At 48.4% G+C, this 25531-nt stretch overlaps 1 protein-coding gene across 3 annotated transcripts in view; it reads right to left on the bottom strand.

Moving 5' to 3' along the window:
- The window catches only part of LOC144180118 (protein zer-1 homolog), a 78891-nt gene that overhangs the window by 19944 nt on the left and 33416 nt on the right, over positions 1-25531 (bottom strand). For all 3 annotated transcript variants that reach the window (XM_077708514.1, XM_077708525.1, XM_077708520.1), the window contains exons 7-12: positions 24494-24696; positions 22178-22240; positions 15470-15524; positions 14321-14374; positions 11858-12019; positions 2339-2429 (exon numbers count right to left, since the gene is read on the bottom strand). In XM_077708514.1, the coding sequence (XP_077564640.1) occupies positions 2339-2429; positions 11858-12019; positions 14321-14374; positions 15470-15524; positions 22178-22240; positions 24494-24696 (628 nt within the window). The remainder of the gene's footprint in view (positions 1-2338; positions 2430-11857; positions 12020-14320; positions 14375-15469; positions 15525-22177; positions 22241-24493; positions 24697-25531) is intronic.

Below are 25531 nucleotides of genomic sequence, written 5' to 3'. Positions count from 1 at the left end.
GCTCGGCGGTCGGGCGCCTCGCCGGCTCGGTCGTATCATCCGCCGGGCCGCGCAAGTCCGTTCGTAAGAGCCGAAATTTTTCCCATTGCAAACAATGTAATTTCGCCGGGACTTATCAGAAATTTCTATTATCCTGCAATTCGTATCACCCAGAAACCTATCATCAAGATTCCACTGTATAGAACTTATTTAATGAAGGTCCCGCCAGGCCCGGAAGCTCAGTGTCTCACAGGAAGCTCAGTGACACCTGACAGCTATTCGAATTCGCTTCGAAAGTATTCGACCCCAAGGACTCTTCGCTTCGAATTTGCTTCGAACAAAAATACCACTATTCGCACAAGCCTACATACGACGCACCCCAACATCCGCTTTCTTCGCCCACTCATTCAAGTTTCTTTCACAACGCTCTCTCGCCCCCTTTCTCTGCTCTCTGCTCATCAGTGTCTCAAAGCCGCGTTGTCGCTCCGCTCCTCTCTTTGCCACCTTTTTTCCATCGCCGTCTCGTACTATCGTTCGTTTTGCTTGGCCTTGGCAGTTTCACACTCTCCCCTTTCCCTATCTCAGTTTGCTCAACCACGTCAGCCTTACCTCACGTGCAGTGCGCGAGGCTCAGGGCTGGCGGGCTATAAATAGTGTAGGATGGCACGGGGGTTGCGTAGCACGCGGTGCATGGCTGGCGGGCTAGCGCAGACACTGTGTAGGGGAGGGGGGCACCAAATAGGCGTTTTTTTTTTAAACTTTGAATTTCAGTTAGGCGTTCGCTAATTACGCGATAATGCACTAAATATAGTTGTTTAAATAAGTCCTTAGCCCAACTGTCGCGCGAAGCCGTCTATTAGCACGACATTTACCCATACCCTGATCTACGATACCTCGGTCATACAACACTTTCGCGCGGTCCCTTGAAAGTCGTATTATCGGGGTTCCATTGTATATATTGTACAGCCTGCGTTTTTTTCACATTCCCAGCAGCTTAGATGACTCTTTCTTAAATGACGCTTGTGCAGCAAGCGTACCCCAAATACCGACGAATATCTTATCTCTAATGACTGTATTCCTTAGGCAGAAAAGTGTTCGCAGATGTGTGGTCGTGCTGCTGACTGCTGCGCTAGTTCACCCAGCGCAAAAAAATGCTTCCCGCACCTTGGTTTTACGCTTTACAATAACAGCTTCGTTTTTTTTATTTCCTTAGTACTTATATTACCTTGGCTGAATCTTATCCCACCTTTAACTGGACTTAGATTTTGTTCTAGCATACCACTGATTGAAGCGTCGCATGTGTGCTTGTGTGGAGCTACTTTGACTTTATAGACTTCACTAAGCTTGATACAGTTTACAGACTAACAACTAAAGGCCCATTCTTCCAGGCAAAAATTGTGTTGTCGCTTAATTTCAACTGAGCGAACCAATTGCGATGACCTGTTGGTGGCCGCCCGACTGACTCCGTTAGAGAGTCGGTCAGCGTCGCGCAAAATGTCATAGGAAATCCGCAAGGAGGATACAGAGAGAGTGGACAGCACTTTCTAATTATTTATTCTACTTTATAAAGTCACGTAAATGCACCCAGGGTGGCCGAAACATGGCCTAGGGACTCCAGACTACAATTTGCGCGAGTAACCATAACCACGCAATGTTTACAAATCACTTCAGTGTCCCTTTAAAGGAACGCCCAAGTAATTTGCATTGTGGGATTGCTGGAGCAAATTAAGTATGGAGCCTCTAGGCCATGTTTCGACCGCTCTGGGTGCATTTACATGACTTTATTTAGCGCAGCAATCAATTGCACTGCTGTGAGCAGGAATGATTCGCCACTTGACGAGCCCACTTGACGTGTTCACTCGAAAAAAGGACAGTAGCTGGCATTAGTGTGCCGACTACCAGTGGCTGAATGCGGTCATTGAGACAGTTGTGTGCCCCTTCCCAAGCATAGATGACATCGTGCTGAATCTCGGTGGCGCTAAATACCATATTTACTCGATTCTAATGCGCACTACAGCCTGGGTCCTGTCGTTCCAGGACCACCTACTATCTGCTGGTGGGGCGGCCAGCAACAACCCTGGCAATCACCCCATCGCTTCACAATGCAGCATAGAAACCATCCCTGACACGAGTCCTCATATGAATGGGTAAAGCGGGTCCAATGCCACAGCAGAATCTAGACCAATCGATGGGCAGTCAGTTGTCCACCCTTTTAAAGGTGCACCACCCTTTTAAGGGGCCCACCTGTCCCACCTTGGTCATGCCCCCAGAGGAGTGGCCTGACTCGGCTGCCCCAACCCAGGCCTGCCGTGCGCAGACTGAGGACACCAGGCAAATCCCCACCCTCGCCTATACATACCAGTGACGTTCCACATGGTGCTCCAGGCCGTCTCCATCACCTCATCCGACGTGCTGGTCCTCAGGCGGCCCTCGATCAGTTGCAGCATAATCTGCGACACAAAGCCCGCTTGCTAGTGCACTCGCTCTTCGGGACACAAGGCTTGCACGAAGCAAAGACTACGATTACGCTGCTTCAGAGTAACTAGTTCCTGTGCCTACTTCAAGGCCACCCCATCCTTCAAGCCCCTTCCGGTAGCATGAAAGAATCATCTGCCCACCCATCCTTTTCCTTTTTATTACGAGGTCCCTAAAAGGGAAAAGTGGTCCCTATTGGTAGACTGCAGCGCCACAAATAGAACCACACCACTCCGGGCAGCAGCAGCAGTTGCTTAAAAACCCAGGCAATGGCAAAAGTGCGAAAACAGGCATCGCTGCTTTATACACTTTCTCCCCACACTAAAGATTCTGAATGGTGAAACGCAATTGGTGGAGCTTAGCGCTGTGGATACTGTGATTTCCGTGGTGCACGCATGACAAGTGTGCAAATGCGGAAGCAGGCATGTGGACTGTGCGAGGTTCTCCCGCGCATGAATCAGCAGGAACGCAGGAGCTCAGCAGGAGTGCTTGGTAAGACTGTGCGTGTCAGACGGACGCACATGCACACTCACTGCCATGGGAACAGAAACTAGAGCTGCAACGAGATATGCGTGGACATCACCTGCCTCCAGAATGGGAGAGAGCGCTTGTGCGGCCCCTGCAACGTTCGCGGCACAGGACTCCGCCCCCACTTCTGTCGCCGGCAACGCAAGTGAACCCAACACCCCCGAGGTTGGCTGTTCTAGTCTGGCCTTGAGATGCGCCGAATGGGATATACGTGGCTCTCAGATAAGCCGATAAAAGTTCCAAGAAAATACCGGCTGGTAAACCTGCAGTGTTTTGAAAAGCAATGCACCGAAACTTGTCGATACATTCTTCAATACAACTAAGAAGCAAGTTATGAGGCAGCGATTAGTACAGGTCTTTTACATCAATGGAAAAGGAGTACACATGCTTTGATGAGAACGTGGGGAAACAAAATCTAGAACATCATGTGAATTTTTCACAAGAAACAGATCATCTACAGTCAAAAGGCCAAGTTTAATTCGCAAAAAACGATGCTATGCACTTCCGCCAAGTGCCGTTTTCTGAAATAATCACTCAAAAGGGTTTTAGAGGCTTGTGGGTTTTTGCACTGAAGAATACTTTTTCCTTTTCAATTCAAGAGCAAGTGAAGCTGTTTATTCAGCATTCAGACGTCATAAGAATGCTGTAATTTCAAAGGTTAAATCTGAGGTGAAAAAACTGTGCTTAACCTCACTAGGGTGGTTAGCAGCATGGCTAACTCTAAAAAGGGACTTTCTAGAGTCTGGGCAAAAACCCAGAAGCCTGAAAAACCCTTTCAGGTTATTTGAGAAACCAGCCCTTGGCATAAGTGCATAGTGTTTTTTTTTTTTTTGAAGCGGATGATCCATTTCTTGTTATAAATTCACATGAGGCTCCCGAATGGCCCCTTGAGGCTCACAGAGGGGGACTCCTTAACAGAGCCTCATGTGAGCCAGCCTTGACAAGCTCAGTGATGGAAGCGGCATTTTACTTCTCGGAGCAGCTGTTGGAGCAGGCAAAATTCCAGTTTGCAGCAGCCACAAGCCACTTTGGAGCAGATGACGAAATACTATGCTTCTATACAGTTATAAGGGTGGATATAATTCACAAGAAAACTGCTAAAGTTTCCAAATATTTATTACGCACCATACTGCATGTAAAAACCAACGATCAAATGCAGTAGGCACATTCATTTCAAAAACCAGAACAAGATCTCTGTTGCCTTCAAATTTCGGATAAAAATACTTGAGGTACATCACTAAACTGTCCTCGTTTTAAAACATACATTTTCACTCGCAGCCAAAAACTAAAACAGGGTAAACATAATTAGACCAAAAGGCACAAAACCACAGTCATCTTTACGTCATGTTTTAAAAAAATTGAACATTTTAACTTCCGGGTTTGTCTGTATATGTAGTTCGGGTACACAACAACGTTGGAGTTGGACCGATGCAGCATGTAATTGAAAATGATTGCAGAAAAAAGTCTTCAAAAATATAAAGCCGAATAAGACTAACTCTACAATGTTAACAACACTAGTGTACGCCACAAAGAACTGTTCATATATTCTTTGTGACAAACGTGGCAATGCCCCAGGGCGGCCGTAAAGCCATAAAAAAAGCCATGGACGATCACAGATAAAGAAGGCCATGCCTACAGATGCGCAGACACATCGCAGCAAACTCGGTTTACAAGCAGGTTTGACTTGGATGTTTGAATAAAGGTGACACTGTTCACAAGTTTACTTTCAGTTTCGGTTTTGCACCAGAGAGTTAGAAGTGCTACCACACACTTTCGAAATGTCCTTTCGGCGCATGTTTGGAGCAAAAATCTCTTAATTAAAACGACAATTTGGAGCAGCATGGAGCAGAAGTTTCGTCTTGGAGCAGTTTGGAGCAATTGGAGCAGCACTTCCATCACTGCAAGCTTGCTACACTACCAGCTATCTCAACGAGCCTCACAGACTGCCCGACAGGCTTGGTGCAAATGCAGGGACTGCCTGCACCTCTTCATGCCCAAACCATTTTCACGTGAACACCACATTATCACACTGCTGAAGGCCCAACGGGCAGCGGTGCCTTGGGTCCTGCCCGTCGCACTCAAAGGTGCCGGCTGGCATTGCCTTGGACACCCGCTTGCAGATTGAGTTCCTGCCCCCAGATTACGCCGCTGGAGGATACAGGCCAAGGGGAGCACATTCCGTCTTGGCAAGGGCTTCACAATCGGGCTGATCCAAATGCCTCGAATGTCCAAAAAGTGTTCCCATGAGTTGGAACTGATTCCCCTGGGACACTTCGCGCACACAATCTGATTCCCGATAGCAAGTACCTGGCCAAACTAAAGTGCATTGGCAAAAGCCGCAATGCTGGCAGAGTGGCAATACATTACTGCCCAGCCCTCCCATACAGCTGAACCTCGTTATAAGAGACACTGATGTAAGAGACAAATGGGTATAAGAGACACTATTCACCCACATGGTTGGCTGCCCTATCTTTCCCATTAAATCGACCTCTTTTATAACAGACATTGGATGTAGAAGATTGGTTATAAGGGACAAGTCATCCTTGAAGTTTAATCAATACTCTCGCTTCTAACAGACATTTTAACTTCAGATGCAGTGCCACCAGTCACTAATTGCAGTTGCTTCCATTGTGGAAACACAGGTGGACGACAGACAGGTGCAGTCACTATCTATTTTAACTTCAGCAAACACAAAGTGGTTCAGTCAGCTATGAAATGACAATGAGAAGACCTGCCAATGGAAATGCAACTGACAGAAGTAGCTGAAGCTTACTGCCATTCATTGGATGGAGCGCGATCACACATGCGGGCTCTCCTACTCGCGTAGCTCCCAATCAGAAGCACTGCAGACGTTGAGCCCTGCAAGCGTAATGAATAGCCTGAGCACACAGCGGAAGAAGCTGTGCGCTCTGGCTATTCATCAGGCTTGTTAACTCAACACCTACGATTCATCTTCCAGAAACAAGGAAAGGAAAAAAAGCTTGTAGAATCAGTTGTAAAAAACAGTGTAAATACAGTCATGAAGCAAACAAAGTTTCATAAATTCTGGGACCAAACAATAATTAGAATGAATCTTTTGAAACATGCTGTAGTGTTCTTTTGAGCTTATTGTAGTAATACAAGTGCCCACATTGAACTAGGGTCTGATTAGTAAGTGAAAACATGGTACCCTGCTTATAAGAGACATCTCGTATAAGAGACAGAAACTGCTCCCCGGTACGTGTCTCTTATAAAGGGGTTCAACTGTATATGGTCCTGCAATGCGAGGGCCCCTTCCACCACTGCAGGATGTGGGAACAAGGCCTACAAATCAGAAAACGACGACACAGAAGAACGACGGTTGGCCGAGCGTCGTCTTCCTTCTGTGTTACTCGCGCTCCATTTCTTATAACAAGTTGGTGCAAGTTCACAAGGTGGCAAGTTGGCAAGGTGGCAAGTTGGTGCATATTTCTTATAACACATATGCAGGGGTGAGACAGCTGAATCATATTTGGGAGCGGTTTTTTGAGCAGCAAAATACCGATTTTGGAGCAGAACCACCTTGATTTGGAGCAGAAGAACTACATTTATTATGTCCCCTTAGGAGCCTAACAAATAAATTTTTGGGCAACTCTGGGTCGAAAGTGCAATTTTTAATCGGTTTTGAACGTACATAACAGTGAAACAGCCATTCAATAGTTTTTTCTACCAGAGAATCACAAAGTACGAACTGCACTACCTTTTTACAAATTATTTTTAAATTCTTAGGCTCCATGCATAGATACCGTGTGGAGAGCCGTTGAAAATATCGAACAGAAAAACTAGCAACCGTAAGGCATTTTTATTATCACAAGAATGCCGAAATTATTTTTGTAATCCCAGACTTGGCTTTACGCACAAGTGTAGAGCCACAGAAAAAGTTGCGCGAAGCGAGGTGACAGTCGTCGCACCCCACCAGCCCTCCGATTTCAAACCCCAAGGTGCATGCTCACTACGATCGTAATTTGAGTAATGTTGGTATGTTTAGCCACCTCCCTTTTGGCATTAAATTTCACTTCACATAGATGAACTGCTGTGCTCCAATACTAGCGTGCAATAATAGCCCGTCCCGCTATCGGACACTGCTTGAACATTTGCAGCGATGTAGCCTGCGCCGCCACTTCTGCAGTGTCAACTGTCCCATTCCCGCCACTCGCAAGCTCGCCGTCAAAGGCAGCAATAACTCAGCATTTTATAACACCACAATGGGTCCGAAATTTAACTTCAGGCACACACCGCGCCTCACACTCAATGCCGAAACACGGCGAATTCACGGGCACCAGGTAGTTTTTGATGAACTTCCGTCTTGCACTTCCCGCGAAAGATCAGACGACTGACGGTAAACCCAGCCACCCCATAGCCAAAACCACGGTAGAAATAGGCGAAGAGCACTCAGCCTGAACCACGCGCAACTGCCTCGCCCAGCGGCTGTTTTCCAATCTTCACCACACCAAGATGGTGGCGCCGAGTAATGTCGTTCCAGGGATAGTTTGTCGCCTCAGTACACATAAGTACTTTTTTTTACAGGACTTTGCAGTGGATGTCGATGGAAAAATTTTAAAAACTCACAGGATATAACAGGTGAAACCCAACACTGTGACTATTATGCCATCAGTAAGCATTCTTCCCCACAGAAACTGACAGGAGTGTAAAAATCCTTAGCTCTCAGACTGTTTTGGAGCAGTTTGGCGCAATTTTTGCAATTCTCAAGCTTTTGGAGCAGCCTCGAGTAGGAAAAAATATTTTTTATTAAAACTGCACAATATGCGCAGCTGTCTCACCCCTGCAACTTGCCCCAACTTGCCCCACAAGGTGGTCTACTGAAGAACAAGGCCATCCTGCAGAACCAACCAGTGCCCACCAGCCGCTGTTTTAAGAGCGCCACAAGCCACGCTGCAAATCCTCCTGCCTAGTGACAGTTTCGTGAACCTTGGGCCATGCAGTACACAAAGCAAGACTTCACTGCCTCCTGCAGCAAAACTACAACATGCACATTCATCAAGACTTGCTTGGCCAAAGAGCAGGGCTTTTATGGTTACTTCATGTTGGTTGCATGCGTTGTCAGTGCATAGCTTAAAAACATGCTGCATGGGACCAGTTAAAGGCCAACTGCAATGAAAATTTGCCTGCCCCAAATTCTGTTTCAATGTGTAGTATACAACACTACAGTCTCCCGTGACCTAATTTCAGACGCGTGTGCAGTATATTTGTTAAAACCACTCAAAAACACGCCGCTACGGCCGACAGTCCCTAGCGGAGTCTCAACCCAACCGTTTGCGACTGCGGTGAATTTCTGGGTATGATGTTAGAGCCCATGCTGCCATCGTCCATCCTGTCTTAGTAGCCCTTTTACGTGTGGCCTCAAGTAAGTGAGCAGCGTAATTCATGCCATTTGTATGAATAATTGCTTTCACGCATTTCCGAAATGCGAGAAGCTGAAGGAGCTGTGGGTTGCCGAGACACGAGAGAGCAAAGAAGAGAGCCAAGGCTGGTCAACGCGAGGCGATGCACCGTCAGCAAGCGAAGACGGCAGCTGCACACAGGCTGATTTCAAGGTCGCGACAGTAGACTCTACGAGGGCCTGATATGCCAGCAAAGACACTGCAGTGTTTTCGTCACTGTATAGCTTTTTATAAAGGTGGGCATCATTAATTATCCAAAGATTTGGTGCGGGCATCATGCTAGCAGGAACAAAACTTCCTGTGTAAACAAAAAATAATAGAACTCTGGATTTGAACTTTGATAATATGCGCTGAAACCAAATCTGTACACGCTAGCCGATGTTTCACCGCTTTCCTCCCGCAGCAGCTTTTCTTTGTTTCCTTCTCTCACAAATGCAAGGTGGTTCGAACAGCACAGCCAATATGCCCAGTGCGGGTGCCCATCGAGCACTCAAACACTGCTGTTTGTGCACCTATTTTCTAGCTCTCAGCTTCACGGCGAAGCCTCGCAATGCCTGCATTAAGTTTTTACGGGACAGAACTATAGGCGGGTCTCAGCCGCTCACAGTGAAGCAATAATGGTTGCACCAACTTCCCAAGCCCTTTTCGCGCGTTTTTGAGGTTTTGAAGAAAGGGATGACTCCAATCTGGAACGTGCGCCGTCTTCTTGCAGGCCACCACGGGCAAATCCGCCGGCTGCGCCCACTCAATTCCTGAGTCTAACGTCACTTCCGGCTGGCTGCAATGGCCACCTTTTTTTCCAGTTTCATTTTGGAAAACACCAATTTTTAACTTTGTTAGCAAAGCAGTGATGCATAATTGGCCTCCATATTTTGCACTTAGCATCTTTTGAAGAATACTACCAGAAAATACCGTATTTACTCGCGTAATCCTCGCACCCCTAATGTGAGCCACCAAAACTTGGATTTTTTGGTTCCTCGCATAATCCTCGCACCCCCAACTTTGCAGCGGCGAAAGTTGCCTGCTCGCGAAACCCGCATGGTGCACGCGCTCTCCAACGCGCGCCCTCCCCCGCCGCCTCTCCGTTCGGTGGAGAGCGCTGTGTATCCAAGGCCATCCAGGCGCCCTAACAACCTGCATGGCTACTCCCTAACAGGCGCCCTAACACGCTACTCACACTGTCCTTGAGCCGGTTTCGCGCATGTTTCGCGTGCGCGCAACTAGACGGTGTTCGCGCAGCCTGCTGTCGTGTCGTCGTGTCGCCGTCGTGGTCCCGCCGTTGAGCGGCAGCAGTCAGTGAGTCACTCGCGTCAGTGGTGGATAGCTCGCTGCCGTTTTGAGAACTTTTTGATCTAATTGTTCTGTGCTTGGTGCCGCTTTGCCATGGGGAGGAACGCTAGCTACACTGCCGCTTTCAAATTGAAAGCGAAAGAGTACGCGATCGAACACGGCAACCGTGCCGCAGGCAGGCACTTCGGCGTCACCGACGTGCGTTACTGGAGTAGGGCACGCACATACGACGACGAGATAGGGCGCGCGCCAGAAAGCAAAGGCGGCAATTTCATGATCGCTGATCGATGGGAGACTGTTTACGTTGCAAATAATAAAATAAAAAGAAATAGCTGCTGTTGGCAACACTGAGCTTACCTATACAAAAGCTACATTTAGCGGGATTGGCATAAGGCAAATTGGCAACACTGTGCACCGGATTTTTTTGTTTCCCGCATAATTCTCGCACCCCTAACTTTGCATTGACTTTTCCGCAAAAAAAGTGCGAGGATTATGCGAGTAAATACGGTAGTGCATTTAAGGGCCCAAAAATTTTGTTGCAGTTGGCCGTTAATAAAAATCTCAAGATTACTCCGCAGAGCTATTTTGCTGAAAACTAGTGCCGGCCACTGGGCATGCCCTTGAGCAGTTTTCTAATTGGTATTAATTTCATGATAAATAGTTCTCCAAAATAGATTTCTTGTCACTGCAAGAAACGACGGCTCTGGGGTGCCTGAGCCACCGCCTGTCAGACGGGGGTCCACCTGTAACAAACTGTGTTGTGTGCAGTGGTATGGAGTGCGTGAACAGTTCTAAGAAGTGTTCCTGTCTGTCTTTACCTGGTTAAGACGGAAAGCCAGTGTTCATATCTAGTACACTTTGGTCACTGTGTGCCGTTCAAAAGGCGAGAATGTGTTCTATGGGTGTCTCCTATCTTCAGCCTGTTCTATTTTGCTGCAGTGTAGCTGCCTACTGTTTTGGCTTAAACTGCATGGAGTTTGTTGCCAGCTTGTGCATCTTAATCGTGTCACCATTTCTCACAAAGTTATTTCCTGGTACTAACAGATTTCAGGTCTTCACACGGCACCAAAGTTACACCCATGAACTTGCAAAGGGCAGGAGCAGCTGCATTGCTATCTGCTATCGCAACACCTACGATACGACAATGGCCACGAACCTTCCCAATGCATACGTGAACATGATAGATTTGATGAGCAAATTAAACCCTGGATTCTTCTGATGCTTGCCTCCTCAAGGCAATGCTGCCACGGTACTCAGGGAATCTGTATATGACTGACCTGGGTGTTATCTTTTGTACAGCACACTCAGCAGACAACATGATACCATGAGCTTCTGCCATTGAAGATGCTTGAATTACTGTTCAGTGTTCTAGAGGCTGAGCAACACACGATACTGCAGAGAAGGATAAAAGCATGAGCCCATGCAGGAGAACCCATGAGCACAAGAAGCACCTGTCCAGCGGCCACCAAGGCCGTGTGTTCACTGACGTGTGCCCACCCACAGCTCTCGTCCTGGCTACATTCCCAAATCGCTCGGTCCCGTTGACGCTCCCACTGGGTCCCAATTTTTGGCTGAGAATGTGTAGGGACCACAGTTTGGTGCACAGAACAACATGGATCCAAGCAGCCGGGAGGCCAAGCCTTTGGGAGGTCGGGCACAACCAACGAGGAACCTGCACCAAGGTCCCCGCTTCACTCGCTGAAAATAGCTGCGCCGAAAATAGCCCGCGTATCGCCCTGTCAGCTGGCCTCGAGTGAGCCCGACCGTCGGGGCTGTTCATTTTTTCTCTCCCCCACAGCTCCACCCCATCGACTGGGTCGCAGCGCCACAACAATGGAAGGGGACAGCCCGTAAGGTGTCCCCGTCTTCAGGACGTCATTGGAGCACAGCAATAGCGGGCCTGTTTGCTGTGCTCCAATACCCTGGTTTCTGGGGCACTACCTGTGGTGTTCACAACCTTCAACCACAGGCAAAAAGCCTCGTGCGCCAACTCTCGGCTGCACACGGAGTTTGAACTGCAGACCTGCCATTCCATTGCAGCCAAATGCTACAGGAAAGGCGCAAACAGGCCGCTAGCACCCCAACCACAACTATTAATTAATAACTGCCAACGACAACCCTGACTTGGGCAAGCTTCCGGTCGCCCTGCGTGCCGACGTACGCACCCGGATAGCACCTTTGTCGCCCACGAGCAGCTTCTGGTGGCCGTCCACCTGGCAGGCGAGCGAGTTGAGCAGGTAGATGCCGATGCGCTGCACAAACTCATCCTGATCCTCCTGGGACACGATGTACAGCAGCACATCCACCAGCCGCTCATAGTCGAACAGCTGCACAGGAAACGAGGGAGGGAAGGGCCACTGTCTTCGCATTTCTCGCACTCGGCTCACACCCGTCACGTACTATCCCGCTTCAAATTTACACTCAAGTTGAGCAGCGGGGACTCTCAACTTTGCCATTTATGTCCACGAAAAAGGGGTTGCAAAACAAGTTGAGTTACTGTGGTCAAGGCGAAATAGTTCAGGCGAAATACGTGACCCTTAAACATGTTGGTCAGTACTTTTGCAGTGCGCCTTACCTACAACAACATAAATGACTCGTTTATTTTCATTCATTCTGAAAAATTCCAAGTTATCTAAACCATTAAGCAGTGCACCCTTCCCCGAAACATAATCAGAAAGCTCACCTGTAGCAAACTGCTATAACTATTCAAACGCCAAAAATAAATCTATATTTGCTATTCAGCATAACGACCATCTGAAACTGCACTTCTTACAGCACTGCTTTTCCCACTCCAAGCTTCAACACGAGGTAGCTTACATAAAACGGCGTCACCACAGCTAACTGTAGCCAGCATTTCCCAGATACATTGGACTAAATCGCAACTGTCTGCCTGGGGGAATTGTAGATGCCTTTTGCATAAAAAACTGTCCTGTCAAAGCACTCCAACTACACGGAATTATGGTTCAACTTACGCTGGAACTAATAATAATAAATGCACAGTGCAGACAACTGAGCACTGCTTAATATGCAGCCTATGCCCGTTACAACAGACCCTCTTAATCCAGAAAACAACGTCCACTGTAGCCGAAGTATGCAGTATCCAACAGGGGGAAAAGGGAGGGGCCACGTATATGAGCGCATAAGTGGGTAGTAAAGACGCATGATAAGCTCAGAAAATAAAGCAGGAATATAGCTAGGAGCAATTATTAACCAGCTCTAAAAATCAGCTGTGGCCATCAGAATTAGGTAGGCTTTTTTAAATCCCCTCGTGACAAGGCAGGTTTACCCGAAAACGTTCCGTCAAGCAAATCAGATCACTGCCTACCGTTTCCCCAAGGCAGCTTCCACATTTTTATGATTTTAGTCTGCTCATTGAAACAGCTGATACGAAATCATCGGATGGACCGCTGTGAAGTCGGAAGTTTGACCAGACTGTGCACGGCCACCGGCAGATTGCATACAACAGATGGGAACCAACTGCTCCATTACTTGAGGCATTTCTTACCTTTTTCACCGAACGGAACAGGAGAAAGACCGCACTTTATAAACTGAACTGGAGTTCTTTACTACATAAAAAAACTGTGATGAGGGCAGACTCGACTAGAGGTGCACCACTTGGCGTATTCAATAATGCTGTTGTTCAATCTCACTGAAGTTGCGTTTATGTTCTTGACGGCCCGCCGGCCGACCGTCTGCTTAGATAGGCCTGTACTTCTGGCGATGTCGGCCTGTTTTACGTCACGTTCGACAGTGTTAATTATGCTTAGTTTATCCGACAGTGAAATCAGCTACCCTGCCGCTCATTTCGCTAGTCGCACACACACACACAAAAAAAAAGGCCACTGGCACTGGCTTGGCTGCGCCAACGACCCGGCTGCTAACAATGTTACCAGACAACAGTTTTCTTGCCAAACTAAACAAAGAAAAAGCATATCAGGTGCCGGCCCCGCAGAAGTCCGCTGTAAACATTCAGTCGAAATAATTTTCACCTAAAATTTAGTCTGTTGTAGCCGATAGTCTGCTCTAGCCGGGTCCGTAATGAGTGGAGTGGACTCCATTTAAAATGCATGAGGACCAAACAAACCAACAGAAATGGTCTGTTGTAACCGGAAGTCCATTGTTGCCGGATCCGCTGTAACGAGTGGAGCTTAGAACAATAACACTTTCACCATTTACGATTTGCCACCAGATATAGATATAGATATAGTAGATATAGTACCAGATATAGCACAACATATAGATATAGCTTTGCCTATACAAGCTTCTCCAAGCCTTCTTTTAACCTGCTGCATGTGTGCTTGGCGCTGGCTCTCGCCCTCGCTGCACTATTCTCTCTCCACATCGCTGTGACTGCGTCACCACATTTCATCCCATAAAAGCCTTGACCAAGAACAGCTTTGCTGTTAAAAATGCACACTACACAGTGCCCCCCCCCGCAAGGTGACCATGGTACAGAGGCGGGGTGTTCAGGGCCCCGCACAAATGACAGGAGTGAGCAGGTGGCTCGGAACTGCCCCCGCCAAAGCAGCAGCAGCAGCAGCAGCAGCAGCCCCGTAGCTACAAGCTGCCTCTGGCCCTTTGGATGCCCTCCGATGGCCAGCATCCTTGCGACCACAAGAGGCACTCACCACGTCCTGGGGAATTTTGAAGTGGATCATGGTCAGGCAGCCGTTGCGCAGCATCTGCACAAAGGAGGACGTCATGCAGCCTCCACTGCAGGGGCGCTCGGGAGAAGCTGAGAACACCCGCGACGGACAATCGAGACACAATGCCACATGCAGACGGGGCTCCCTTGGCGAAGGATGGGGCCGCAGAGAGGGCGAAAGAAAGGCTCATCAGCTGCCTGGATGGCTGCAGGGCACAGCATGTATACTCATCAGACCCTGGGGACGACATGCACATCTGGGGAACAGCCATGCCAAGAGCCACTAGATCAGGCTTCAGAGTATCGGCACTCTTTTCTCTCACTGCTGAATGCCGCTGACAGCGGCCATTGGTCGAACCACGTCACGTGGCATTTGTTTACCCCGGAAGACCCATGGGCGCTGCCATTTTGGTGCCTCTGTGTTGCCGCATGCACGTGACCTTCGATAAATCGTAATTTCCTGAGCGCAGTGCAACTGTATGACCCGTTCAGAGTGAGTTTTTAAGACCAAGACAGAGTAGAGATGCCGTGCTGCCCTGCACTGGGCTGTTTGAACCGGTCGGAAGGTGAAAAACGCCTGCTTCGGTTCCTGCTGGGATAGAACGACAGTGGCCTAGCGTAAACTACAGCCACTAGAAACGCGTAGCTTATTTGGTGGCTCTAGCGTAACCGAGCCTGACCCTGTCACACCGGCGCGCTGTCTCAAAATCCTCGAAAAGTAAACACAGCTGTCCTGGTTCCCAGGCAGCACCCGGACCAATTCCACTCATCAATGTCGGCCACAATAGAGCGCATAAAGCTGGCCACCCTGGCGTCAGGCACCGAAATGGCTGCCGCCATGTGTCAGTGCCGTTACTCTTGAGCGTAGCGTATTTAGTGGCTCTAGCCATGCCCTTCCAACTCTCACCCTTTACCCACTGGCCCTGGTCCTTTGTGGCACGCCGCCTCTCATTGTGATGCAAGCAAGCCGCCCAACCAGGGACGTCAATGACTATGCACTGATTGGCCTATGCACAATGCTCAAATTGCTGGAGGGGGAAAACCTGGCGTAAATGGCTGTCAATGCAAATGTGCCACCACTGGCAACCCCTCCCGGTGTCACTGAGGCTGGCCGAAGAGCAGCAGCACTGACCGTGGTGTCGCTCCGGTGGTACCCCATGGCGTCCAGCAGGCACTTGATGATTTTCCTGCAGGCGGGGCAACAGAGCACTGCTCACACCCACCATGTGCTTTCTGCTGCCTCCTCCGCGTTGAACATCTCAAGTCCGACTCTCAGAGGGTCGGGAGTACCCACCCAAAATTTGTGCAACCAGAAGCAAACCAGCCCTGAAAAGCCCACTGATCCTTCATTATCAAAGGTGTGTTATGACATCTCGCTCTCCCCTCGTCCTGGTGATCTCCACACGTTTTCCCCCAAAGGGGTTGATGCTATCTTTTAAAGCGTCATGGGGGAGGGGGGGGGGGGGGGGGGGGTTGCAAATAACACCAAGGTGTGGCTTAGCAACAAAATTCTTCCAAAGAACAGCGGTTACCTGGCAGTGAGACCTATACACTCGTGCAACTTTTACATGCAAAACTATGGCAACACGGCTGCAAATGGATTGCGCATTACGAAGGAGGAGGGCAGAACTGGCACACTTTTCACCATGAATGTTCACGCATGTGTCACACCACATTGATGTCACCAAGTTGATAACTGAAAGGTTGGCAAGACACCAATTACAAACCTTTTCTTTCACTGAGCACACTTTTCAGCTAACACATCCAACATGAAACAGTTATTGTTCTATTCTAGAAAAAACACGCCACTCGATTACACACAACTCCACTGACAGCCACTTTTCCAGAACCCCTTCTACAAGGCACTCGCAAGGCACTCGACAACCCACAACGCATTTTCCTGAACTGCACAGACAACACATCCCGCTACATGCATCATACTTCTTGGCCGACAACCCAATGTTTTCTATTAAGGGGGGACGCGGCTTTCAACTTCGGAAAAATGACCAAAACATCGTTTTTTTGAAACCCACATATTTGGCTTCTATGTTTCCTATTCTATGCGTCTGCAAAGTTTTTAGGCTGAAAAGCGTCGCGAAGTGGCATAAAAAAATACTTTTGTCAGGCGCGGTGACAAACTATCACCGCAAAAGGGCGAAAAAACGGCAATTTTCGGAGCGCTATATCTCCGCAACGGTGCCACCGGGTGCGGCCATTTTGATATGGTTAGATCGGCCGAGCGATCGTCTTTCCGGTTCCGCTCGTCTCTTTTATCTTCGTTCATTCACAAACGCACAAACGACAGAAAAGAAACGACGCACAAACGAAGCTAGAAATAGATGCTGAAGTGCTATTGGTCCTCCGGTCGGGGCGCAGAACTACGACCCTCCTGATTGGATGTCACGGGTGCAACGCAAGATGGCGGCCGCCTGAGCTGCGTAGCGAGCGGTTTGACTTCATTTTCGCCGCTTCGCTCGGCCGAGTTTCTGTTCAATCTATGGTATTCAACACGGACGTTATCGCGGTGGGAATGCCGGAGATAACGAGCCAGATTACGGGAAGTTGTGTGGCTCAAAAGGAGGAGGTCATCGAACGCTTCGTGGTGCGCGTGACTCTACCGTCGCCAGACCCCGGAGGGTGACGCGGTGTGCGCGCTTGCGATAGCGGTTCGTGAAGTGAACTTTTAGTCGGGTTTGCGATGTTTACACGCTTAGTTATTGCTGTGTTTTGACTGTGGGCTCGCTAGCCTTGAGAAAGAAACTGTCGACGCGTCAAACGCTGCGGCACGCACGGCATAGCCGACGCGCATTGGAGCAGCACATGACCGGGCAACTGGTTACGATTGAACGCCAGTAGTTGTAATTAATGCCTGCGGCGTTAGATTTAATCTTAAAAGCGACCTGACCAGCCATATAAGGTATAATCAAAGTTCGATATGTCGCGGTAAGCGTGCGCTGCGATGCGCGCGAGCCATATCGCCTTTCTTGCGCAACGTTTCCCGTGCACTTGTAATTTTCATGCAAACAGGTTTGAGTTAGCAATATAGGAATAAAAATATGTTGTCTGCATTAAAAATGTACGTTACTGTCGCAGCATTTAACAGTGATTTTTTAGTGAAATTATTGATACCATTGCTTAGGGCATACTGGCTTTGCTGCGAGAAATATTGGATGCCTTGAATGTCAAATGTAGTAAAAAAATATGCTCTTGCATTGAAGTTGGGAGTTATGCAGAATACTCTACGAAGCTTCAAAGTAGCTCATTTTCATCCTTGTGGTATGCAAACTTTTGGCAATTGAACACCTGCACGTATGAGTACTAAGTTGCTGTGCCAGGCAAGGTGATAAAACATAAAAAAAGCCAAAAATGTTCAAATTTAAGTAAAAAAAATGCTTAACTTGTTGCCATGGTGACAACACTGCAAAAGGAGGCTGTTCAGTGCGATACAGCCAACCAGCTAACCTACTTTGCATTGAAAGCCCATTGAAACCCATCTCCCCCTTCGTTTGGTCTGCAAAGTGGGGTATGTACTCTTCACAGAGGAGCTGAAAATGATGTTTTCTGGAAAGAGAAAGGCTGTAAAAGGCACTCCAATTTCAAGGCAAGGCATTCCAGAAGCCCCATGTTCAAAAGGACATGAAAGGCTACAACCGTGACGACTTTTGATAAGTGAAACTATGTTGCAACTTCGGAAGCCGTTTTCTCAAAACAGTTTTTTTTGCCACCTGTGTTGCTTGCACCAGGGATTTCTTTGTGACCGCTGGGTCTATTTTGATTCCGTTTCTTGCATTACATTCCTTGATGAACAGTTCAGGTCGTGACACTCTTGGTTTTCCAGATTTGTCTTTTGTGATTTTTTTATTCAAATAATCGTTCACAGTCAACATGCCTATTGCACATTAACCTCTAAAAAAATGAAAACTAAAAAACATTGTGTTGTAAAAAAAAAATTCTAAAACTGTCACGACCTCGTCCATTCATTTGGGAATGCAAAGCACTTCGAACAAGTTTTCTATCATGTTTTATAAGCCGCTCAAGCTCGGTACAAGTGGAACAGAAAGAAAACTTAATACATAAAAAAGTCATCAAAATATTAGTTTGAAATTTTTATGGTGTTATCACGGAAGCATTTCCAGTTGCTGTGCCAATTTTCATCAAAATCCACAAAGAAAAAAAAAAGTTGATTTGAAAGCCACGTCCCCCCTTAAGCACGTATTTCAGTTTTCAGCCGACGTCAAATTTATACAGCTCCTCACATATCATGCATATTCATCCTGGCCCTATACACCAGCCATCTTCGTTGCCTTTTTATTTCGTCTCACTTTTGTTTTTAGTGATATAATTTAGTATTTACAATTACATCTGTGTCACTGAATAATTTTGTCTTTGGCGCTCTTTGCCCTGGTTGGCCTTTCTTTACTATTCTACTCATTACCAATCGCAGAAGATTTTTGCACGCCGTTCCGAGAAATGGAAACACGGGCGAATCCGTCTGGAACTGAGCCAGAAAGGCTGCAGTTCCTCTGCGGCACTAAGCATAAAGGTTAGCTTTGCAGGCAGCAAAGGATCACGGATGGCTGTTTCAACCACGCCGTAACTGGTGCTAGGCGGTCGTGTGATAGCATTTTGACGCGACTCAACGTACACCTTTAGGTACGGCAGAACCTCAAGGGCCCTTGAAATTACACACACGTTTTCCAGCCACTGCACAGCACAAAACTTCAAAGAATAGATCAGGGGTGGAAGCAGGGTCTAGCTTTTTGGAGCAGGCACGGGAGCAGCAAAAGTCTTATTTTGGAGCAGCTTTGGAGCAGCAAAAATCCCATTTTGGAGCAGGTTTGGAGCAGTTCAGGGGCTATTTCGGAGCACTTTTGGAGCACACTGACTGCTTTAAATCATGCGGCTGAGTGCACTTTTAAGAGCAACTAATCCAAAAACTGCATGAAAAATAGAATTGGACAGAATTATTTAGCAGGAGCGCAATAAATCAAATAGGAGCTAGCACCCTTTACTCGGGACTGAAACCTGCTTTTTGCCAATTCCTTTAAATGTAGCGACTTTCTGGCTTTTATTTGTATAATAATCAACACTATGTTACTAACGGTGGCTGCTTTTTTAAATTTTTTGGTAAAGTAGCTTCGAGCTAAAACAATCGCGAGCAGTGGGCCGCCCCGCTGGCGCCGTCGCCGCAACCGCGAAATCAGGCGTAGCGAACGTGCCCTACCCGCGCGGCACTCACCGAGCGTGCATCGTCTTTCATCGATAGGCCCCAACACGAAGACGGGCGCCGTACAATATGATGCCGTATTCGTAGCAAGCTGCCGCCGCCGCGTCGACCGAGAAGGCAGGCATCATAGGCAGGCAAAGGCAGGCAGCGAACGAAGACCGCGATTTCACGACGCCTCATTTCATGGTAGTCGTGAAGGCGAAAGCAGGCACGGCATCCCATCAAGACTCCCGCTTTCACGGTCGAGTCGGGCCTCGTCGGCACGCGAACAAGTACGGCGGCTGTGTGGCACGCGGCACGCAACTGTTTTAGCTCCACACCACTTCTTTTATTAAAGCAGCGCGAAAAATTCGGATTCAAAGGAACTTCTGATGCAAAAGGGCCGTTATTAACAGCGGAGCTGTGGTTACTGGCCGTAAGTTCGGGGTTCGTGCGCGCCGAAAATTCCCACCGAGGAACGCTAACGCGCACGTGTCCCGCAGCTCTCGACCTGACTCGACAGTGGAGAGGAAAGTGATAGAGGCCGCCGCAACACTAGAGGAGCGTGCGCATGCGCTCAGTATCGTACAATAGCCCACGCGCGCAGCGGCTTCGCAGTTCTCGGTTCGTGCAGCTCCCGAAAAATTAGACTTCAATCACCAAAAACTACTGTGCGAAGGATGTGCGAAGGGGTCGTTCGTCTTACTTCGAGCAGCTGCAAATTCCAGAGGCCATGCCTCAAGTTATAACACTAGATAACTGTTCAAAGTACTTTTACTCATGCTGGTGACAGCCTTTTGGGAAAGCCGTGGCGATAACAACATTGCGATAAACTCCACGAGGGAACCACGAGTGCACTAAACTGCCGTGGCTATGGATGCGGCGTAGATGCGGCTGCGTCTATTATGATAGATAGATAGATATGATAGATATACTGTTGCCATTCCCTTTTAAACGGGTGGTCGACGGGGAATCCGGCGCTCCGGAAAGCCAGCGCTCAGTGTTGCCCGGATGACGACAAGACTCGGCTAAATTTGGCGTTGTGTGCTCTCAATGGACAATAATCGCACAAATTGCCGTTTCTGCGCAGCTTGGCAAATTGGCGCACAATGGCGCAGCAGTTCCACCCCTGATAGATGTTGCTCTGGGTGATGCATGTGTATTCAGCACGTCAGGCGGGTACACATTTGAACAAATGGTACATAGCCTAGAGAAATCCTACAAGTTTCCACCTTGTTGCCGCATGTCCAGTTTTGAACACGCTGATCACAATATGAAGGCCACAGCTCCTAACTTCGAGAATCTGTCGGCCGCCATTGGAATCGCAATCGCAGAGAGAGAGAGAGAGAGAGAGAGTGGAATCGCAATCGCAGAGAGAGAGAGAGAGAGAGAGAGAGACTTTTATCCTGCTCAGCCCCTTGCGGGAGGCCCAGCAGCCAAGGCGCTAGAGTCTCAGCGGCGGGCCTCAGCCAGTGCCTATGTTGCCAAGCTCAGCCGGTGCCTATGTTGCCAAGTACACATTTGAACAAATTGTACATAGCCTGGAGAAATCCTACAAGTTTCCACCTTGTTGCCGCATGTCCAGTTTTGAACACGCTGATCACAATATGAAGGCCACAGCTCCTAACTTCGAGAATCTGTCGGCCGCCATTGGAATCGCAATCGCAGAGAGAGAGAGAGAGAGAGAGAGTGGAATCGCAATCGCAGAGAGAGAGAGAGAGAGAGAGAGAGAGAGAGAGAGAGAGAGAGAGAGAGAGAGAGAGAGAGAGAGAGAGAGAGAGAGAGAGAGAGAGAGAGAGACTTTTATCCTGCTCAGCCCCTTGCGGGAGGCCCAGCAGCCAAGGCGCTAGAGTCTCAGCGGCGGGCCTCAGTCGGAGCCTATGTTGCCAAGCTCCCTCGCCTCAGCGACCCGTGCGAGAATGGCAAAGTCCCCCTGGTCCCGTACGCCCCGACTACCCGACGCCCTCTTGAGGGCGGGCCACTGGTGCCGGCACGTTCAGAGCCAGGCGGACCAGCCGAGAGTTCTTGCTTGATCTCATGAAGAAACTTCACATTAACTTTTAGCCCGTTCATTGATATCTGAAGAATTTCAAACTGTGCGAGTCTATCTATGGCCCTTTCAAATGCGGACACCAATTCTTCGACCAACGTGCAACCAAGAAAGAGTGTAGCCAGGTAGTGCGTTTCTCCAGAAAGGACTGCTCGGGGGCATGGAGGTTAAGAAAAAGCAGAAAAACGTCACAAACTCCTTCACACGAAAGTAAGAAAAGAAATAAACAAAAGCTTTTATTTTTGTGCTCAATACTTGGTCTTTGTTGAGTCATACAAATTTTGAATGATAGGAATATCTTCCGTGGTCCCACGAGATTCGTATCATCGAGATTCCACTGTACATTAACATCATTTTTTTGTGCGGCAAGGTCATCATTAAAGCTAAAGTATGCTATATAATGCAGTCACGAGAAAAAAGTTGTATGCACGATGAAATGTTGATGGGTAAGCCATTATGTGCATTAAAAATAGTAATTGGCTGAAAAAACTACGAATTCTATAATAATTACACGGCATAGAATTTCAAAAGAATATTTCTAGAGATGCAAACATATCTAGCTTGGCTTACTTATCACCACTCACCTTCGTATGCTGACGCTGAAGTTGGGCCTTTCATCCCCCTTGACCAGGTAGAAGAGAGAAGCACTGGTTGGAGAGAAAAAAATGCGAGCCACACTGAGAAATTCACATACCATATTTAATAGGCTTGTGCGAATATTTGGGGGCTTCGAATATTCAAACGAATATTACAGTATTCGAATTTGCTTCGACTCGAATTTAAAATTTCCGATATTTCGAAGTATTCAGGGTGAATGAATATGAAAACTGCGTTCAAGTTTCGGTTTTATTAGGCAAGCCGCAGTGCCATTGACATCAGGCCTACATCTTGACTACATGCGGAGCCGAGGCAAGCTAAGCCACATTCAGAACGTGTTGCCATAGCCCTGCATGGCGCGTTTTGGCACGCGATTCAGACGCGTCGGCGTTGCGCGTGCAATTTTTTTGACGCCCGCGTCAACGATTCCGCACGCGCGGCAGCATCTGCCTTGCTCAAAAATGACACGCGTCGTGCGCGGCAGTGGGAGGAGCCTGGCGACTTGCGCCAATGGGGAGGCGCACGCCTCATGGCGGCAGTTTCGAAGTGCTCGAGAGAGCTGGCTGGCTCCACCATAGATGTTTAGGCTTACCACCCTGGCAGATATTGCATGGGCGCTTTCACTAGCGGCGCGGATGATGTCTTATAGTACCGTTTTCGCCCACATTATAAGCTCCTTTACTGCACAAGCAACTTCGTGCGTGCCTTGAGCGGCATTTTAGAGAGCGCTTACAAGCGGTCGCTCGAGCTCCTGACAGCACTTCGCGGCCAAAGCCGCCGCCGGTTGCGCCACGCGCAGTGTGCGGGCGGTGCAGGTGGTTCCGTGGAAGCGTCAGCGCGCCTGTGACGTGCGCGGCGCGTTTTCGCGAGCAGAAAACAACAGCCCGGCCGTTCCTGGAGAAAGAGCGACAAAGAGGGGGGGAGAGAGCCCGTACGTCGCCGTCGCTTGCTCACTCGGCAGTCAGGCGCCTCGCCAGCTCGGTCGTATCATCCGCCGGGCCGCACAGGTCCGTTCGTAAGAGCCGAAATTTTTCCCATTGCAAACAATCCAATTTCGCCGGGACTTATCAGAAATTCGTATTATCCCGAAATTCGTATCACCCAGAAACGTATCATCAAGATTCCACTGTATAGAACATTTTTTCAAAGGTCCTGCCAGGCCCGGAAGCTCGGTGTCTCAGTGACAGGAAGTTCAGTGACACCTGACAGCTATTCGATATCACTTCGAAAGTATTCGACCCTAAGGACTATTCGCTTCGAATTGGCTTCGAACAAAAATATCACTATTCGCACAAGCCTAATATTTAATCAATAATTTGCACCCTCGCATTTGCGCACCCTTCAGCTTTATCCAGTGAACTGAACCACGGCTACCGAGCATGCAAGCACATTGGCGTCTCCTTCCCCACGCTTCATTTGTTTGCGCACACAAACATTCAACAGTGAAGTGAATTTTGTCAGCGCTGCAGTTTTGACGGCATGCACCGATTTCTAAACTCTTCTGGAGCTCAATCAAAACTGGGCAGCACCACCGACACGTGCAGCCTACTTACATAGCGCGGGCGCAGCATACCAAAACAGCAGCATGCACACACGCTTAAGCACACGCTTACTTACGCCGACACACTGGCTAACCGAACGGATTGCGCAAACGACGGAGAGTCCCCGTTGCATCAGTCTCACTTGGGCGTACACGTTGCAAATCACTTGCTTCGTTTGTTTCGATAGCATTTGCTTCTCGAGCTTCTTACAAATCCTATGCGTAGAATGAAGTGGCAAGCTGCCGAAGGCCGTTAACGAGGATGCCATGTTTTTTATGGAAGAGAACCATTGCGACGCCAGTGGCGACAGCTGTAGCCAAATATATCCAAAAATCTAAAAAATATTGCTCTTTGTTTCATATATTCTGGCTAGTAATTTAGTGGCATTGCCACTCCGAAGCTAGAACATAAGAACTACATGTTTTTGAATTGGTTAGGTTACAGCCAGCAAATTATTTTTGTTGAACTACTTCCAGGTGCGCAGTGAAACGGCGTAGTTCAGCTTTGTAGCCTTGACTGCATTGCCACAGAAAGTTGTCCACGAGTATAGGTGAAGCACTTATAGATGCTCTTGAAAAAGACGTGCACCAGCTTCATGTGCAGCAAACAAAGCTGACCACTAAGTATAGTACTATGACCTAAGGTTTTGATCTCTGTTTTGTCTTTTTTTTTTGAACAACCCACTTATAACAATTATCGGTCATAATGATGGGATTTCCTTGGCAGTTGGATGTAGTTATAAGTGGACTAGAGTGCAGATACCTGCCGGCGATCTGGATGTGCTTGTGGCAGGGGTGGCGGGCCATGGCGGCAAGCACAACGTCGAGGGCGAGCCGAGCGTGCGTGCAGGCTTCGTAGCGGAACACGTGGAACAGGTCGTTGAGCACACGCTGCAGCAGGGCCGGCCGTGCCTGGTACATTTGTGCTGCCACCAGCACCTGCTCCTCCGTCGCATCCCCCGACACCTGCGATGAGCGCACCAGCCGCTTGAAGAGGCAAACTATACTTTCAAGCCCCCTTACCGGAGGAGGGTGCACATGCCCTTCAGAAACTGTTGCTACCACGTGAAAGCAAGTTTCCTAACTAGGACATGTTTTCTAGCGCAAAAAAGATGGGAACTTAGAGAAGAATATGGACAGGAAAAATGCTCCGTATAAGAGAAGAATACGGTGGGAATACGGACAAGACAAACGCTCCATGTTAGAGAAAAATACGACGGGACAAACGTCCGTATTCTTCTTTAAGTTCCAGTCTTTTTTGCGCTAAAAAACATGTCTCATTTATCCCAGCACCAACTTGCCCAACTTTCCGCACTAATTCCCAACTAAGCAGAAACCTTGACCATTTAAAAACCACAAGCTGCCAGGCTGATGTTACTACCTATGCGTTGAAGGCTGGCAAAAAGCAACAAAGTGCACATTTGGATCCCCAACGGTATTTTCGAAGACACACTGAATTATGACGTCTCATCTGTAGAACATGTGCGACGGTCTGGCAGAAAAAGCGAGACTCAGTGGCGGCTTGCACTTGATAAGCTCTGCCCTCAGTCCTTGGAAGTGCACCAAACTGTGGGAACTACTACTTAGCACCGTGACAGCAGCAGTTGGGCAAACCAATACCGAAGAGACTTCCTATACACAGCACCAGGTGGCCCGGAGGTGTTATGAAAACCTGTACGCGGCACAGGCACTTGTCCGTGTTCCCTACCGTATCTTAATGGGCCTTAAACACAACTGATAAACTACCAGAACCACTACTGATCTTGGAATGCCACCATGAAGTCGAGCACTGGCCCTCTTT

This window comes from Haemaphysalis longicornis, unplaced genomic scaffold (genome assembly GCF_048455015.1).
Source record: "Haemaphysalis longicornis isolate Haplotype H1 unplaced genomic scaffold, Haemaphysalis longicornis Haplotype H1 scaffold_1, whole genome shotgun sequence".
Taxonomy (NCBI): Eukaryota; Metazoa; Arthropoda; class Arachnida; order Ixodida; family Ixodidae; genus Haemaphysalis; species Haemaphysalis longicornis.
The sequence above is the reverse complement of the archived record's forward strand: the minus strand, read 5'-3'. Positions and strand labels throughout refer to the sequence as shown.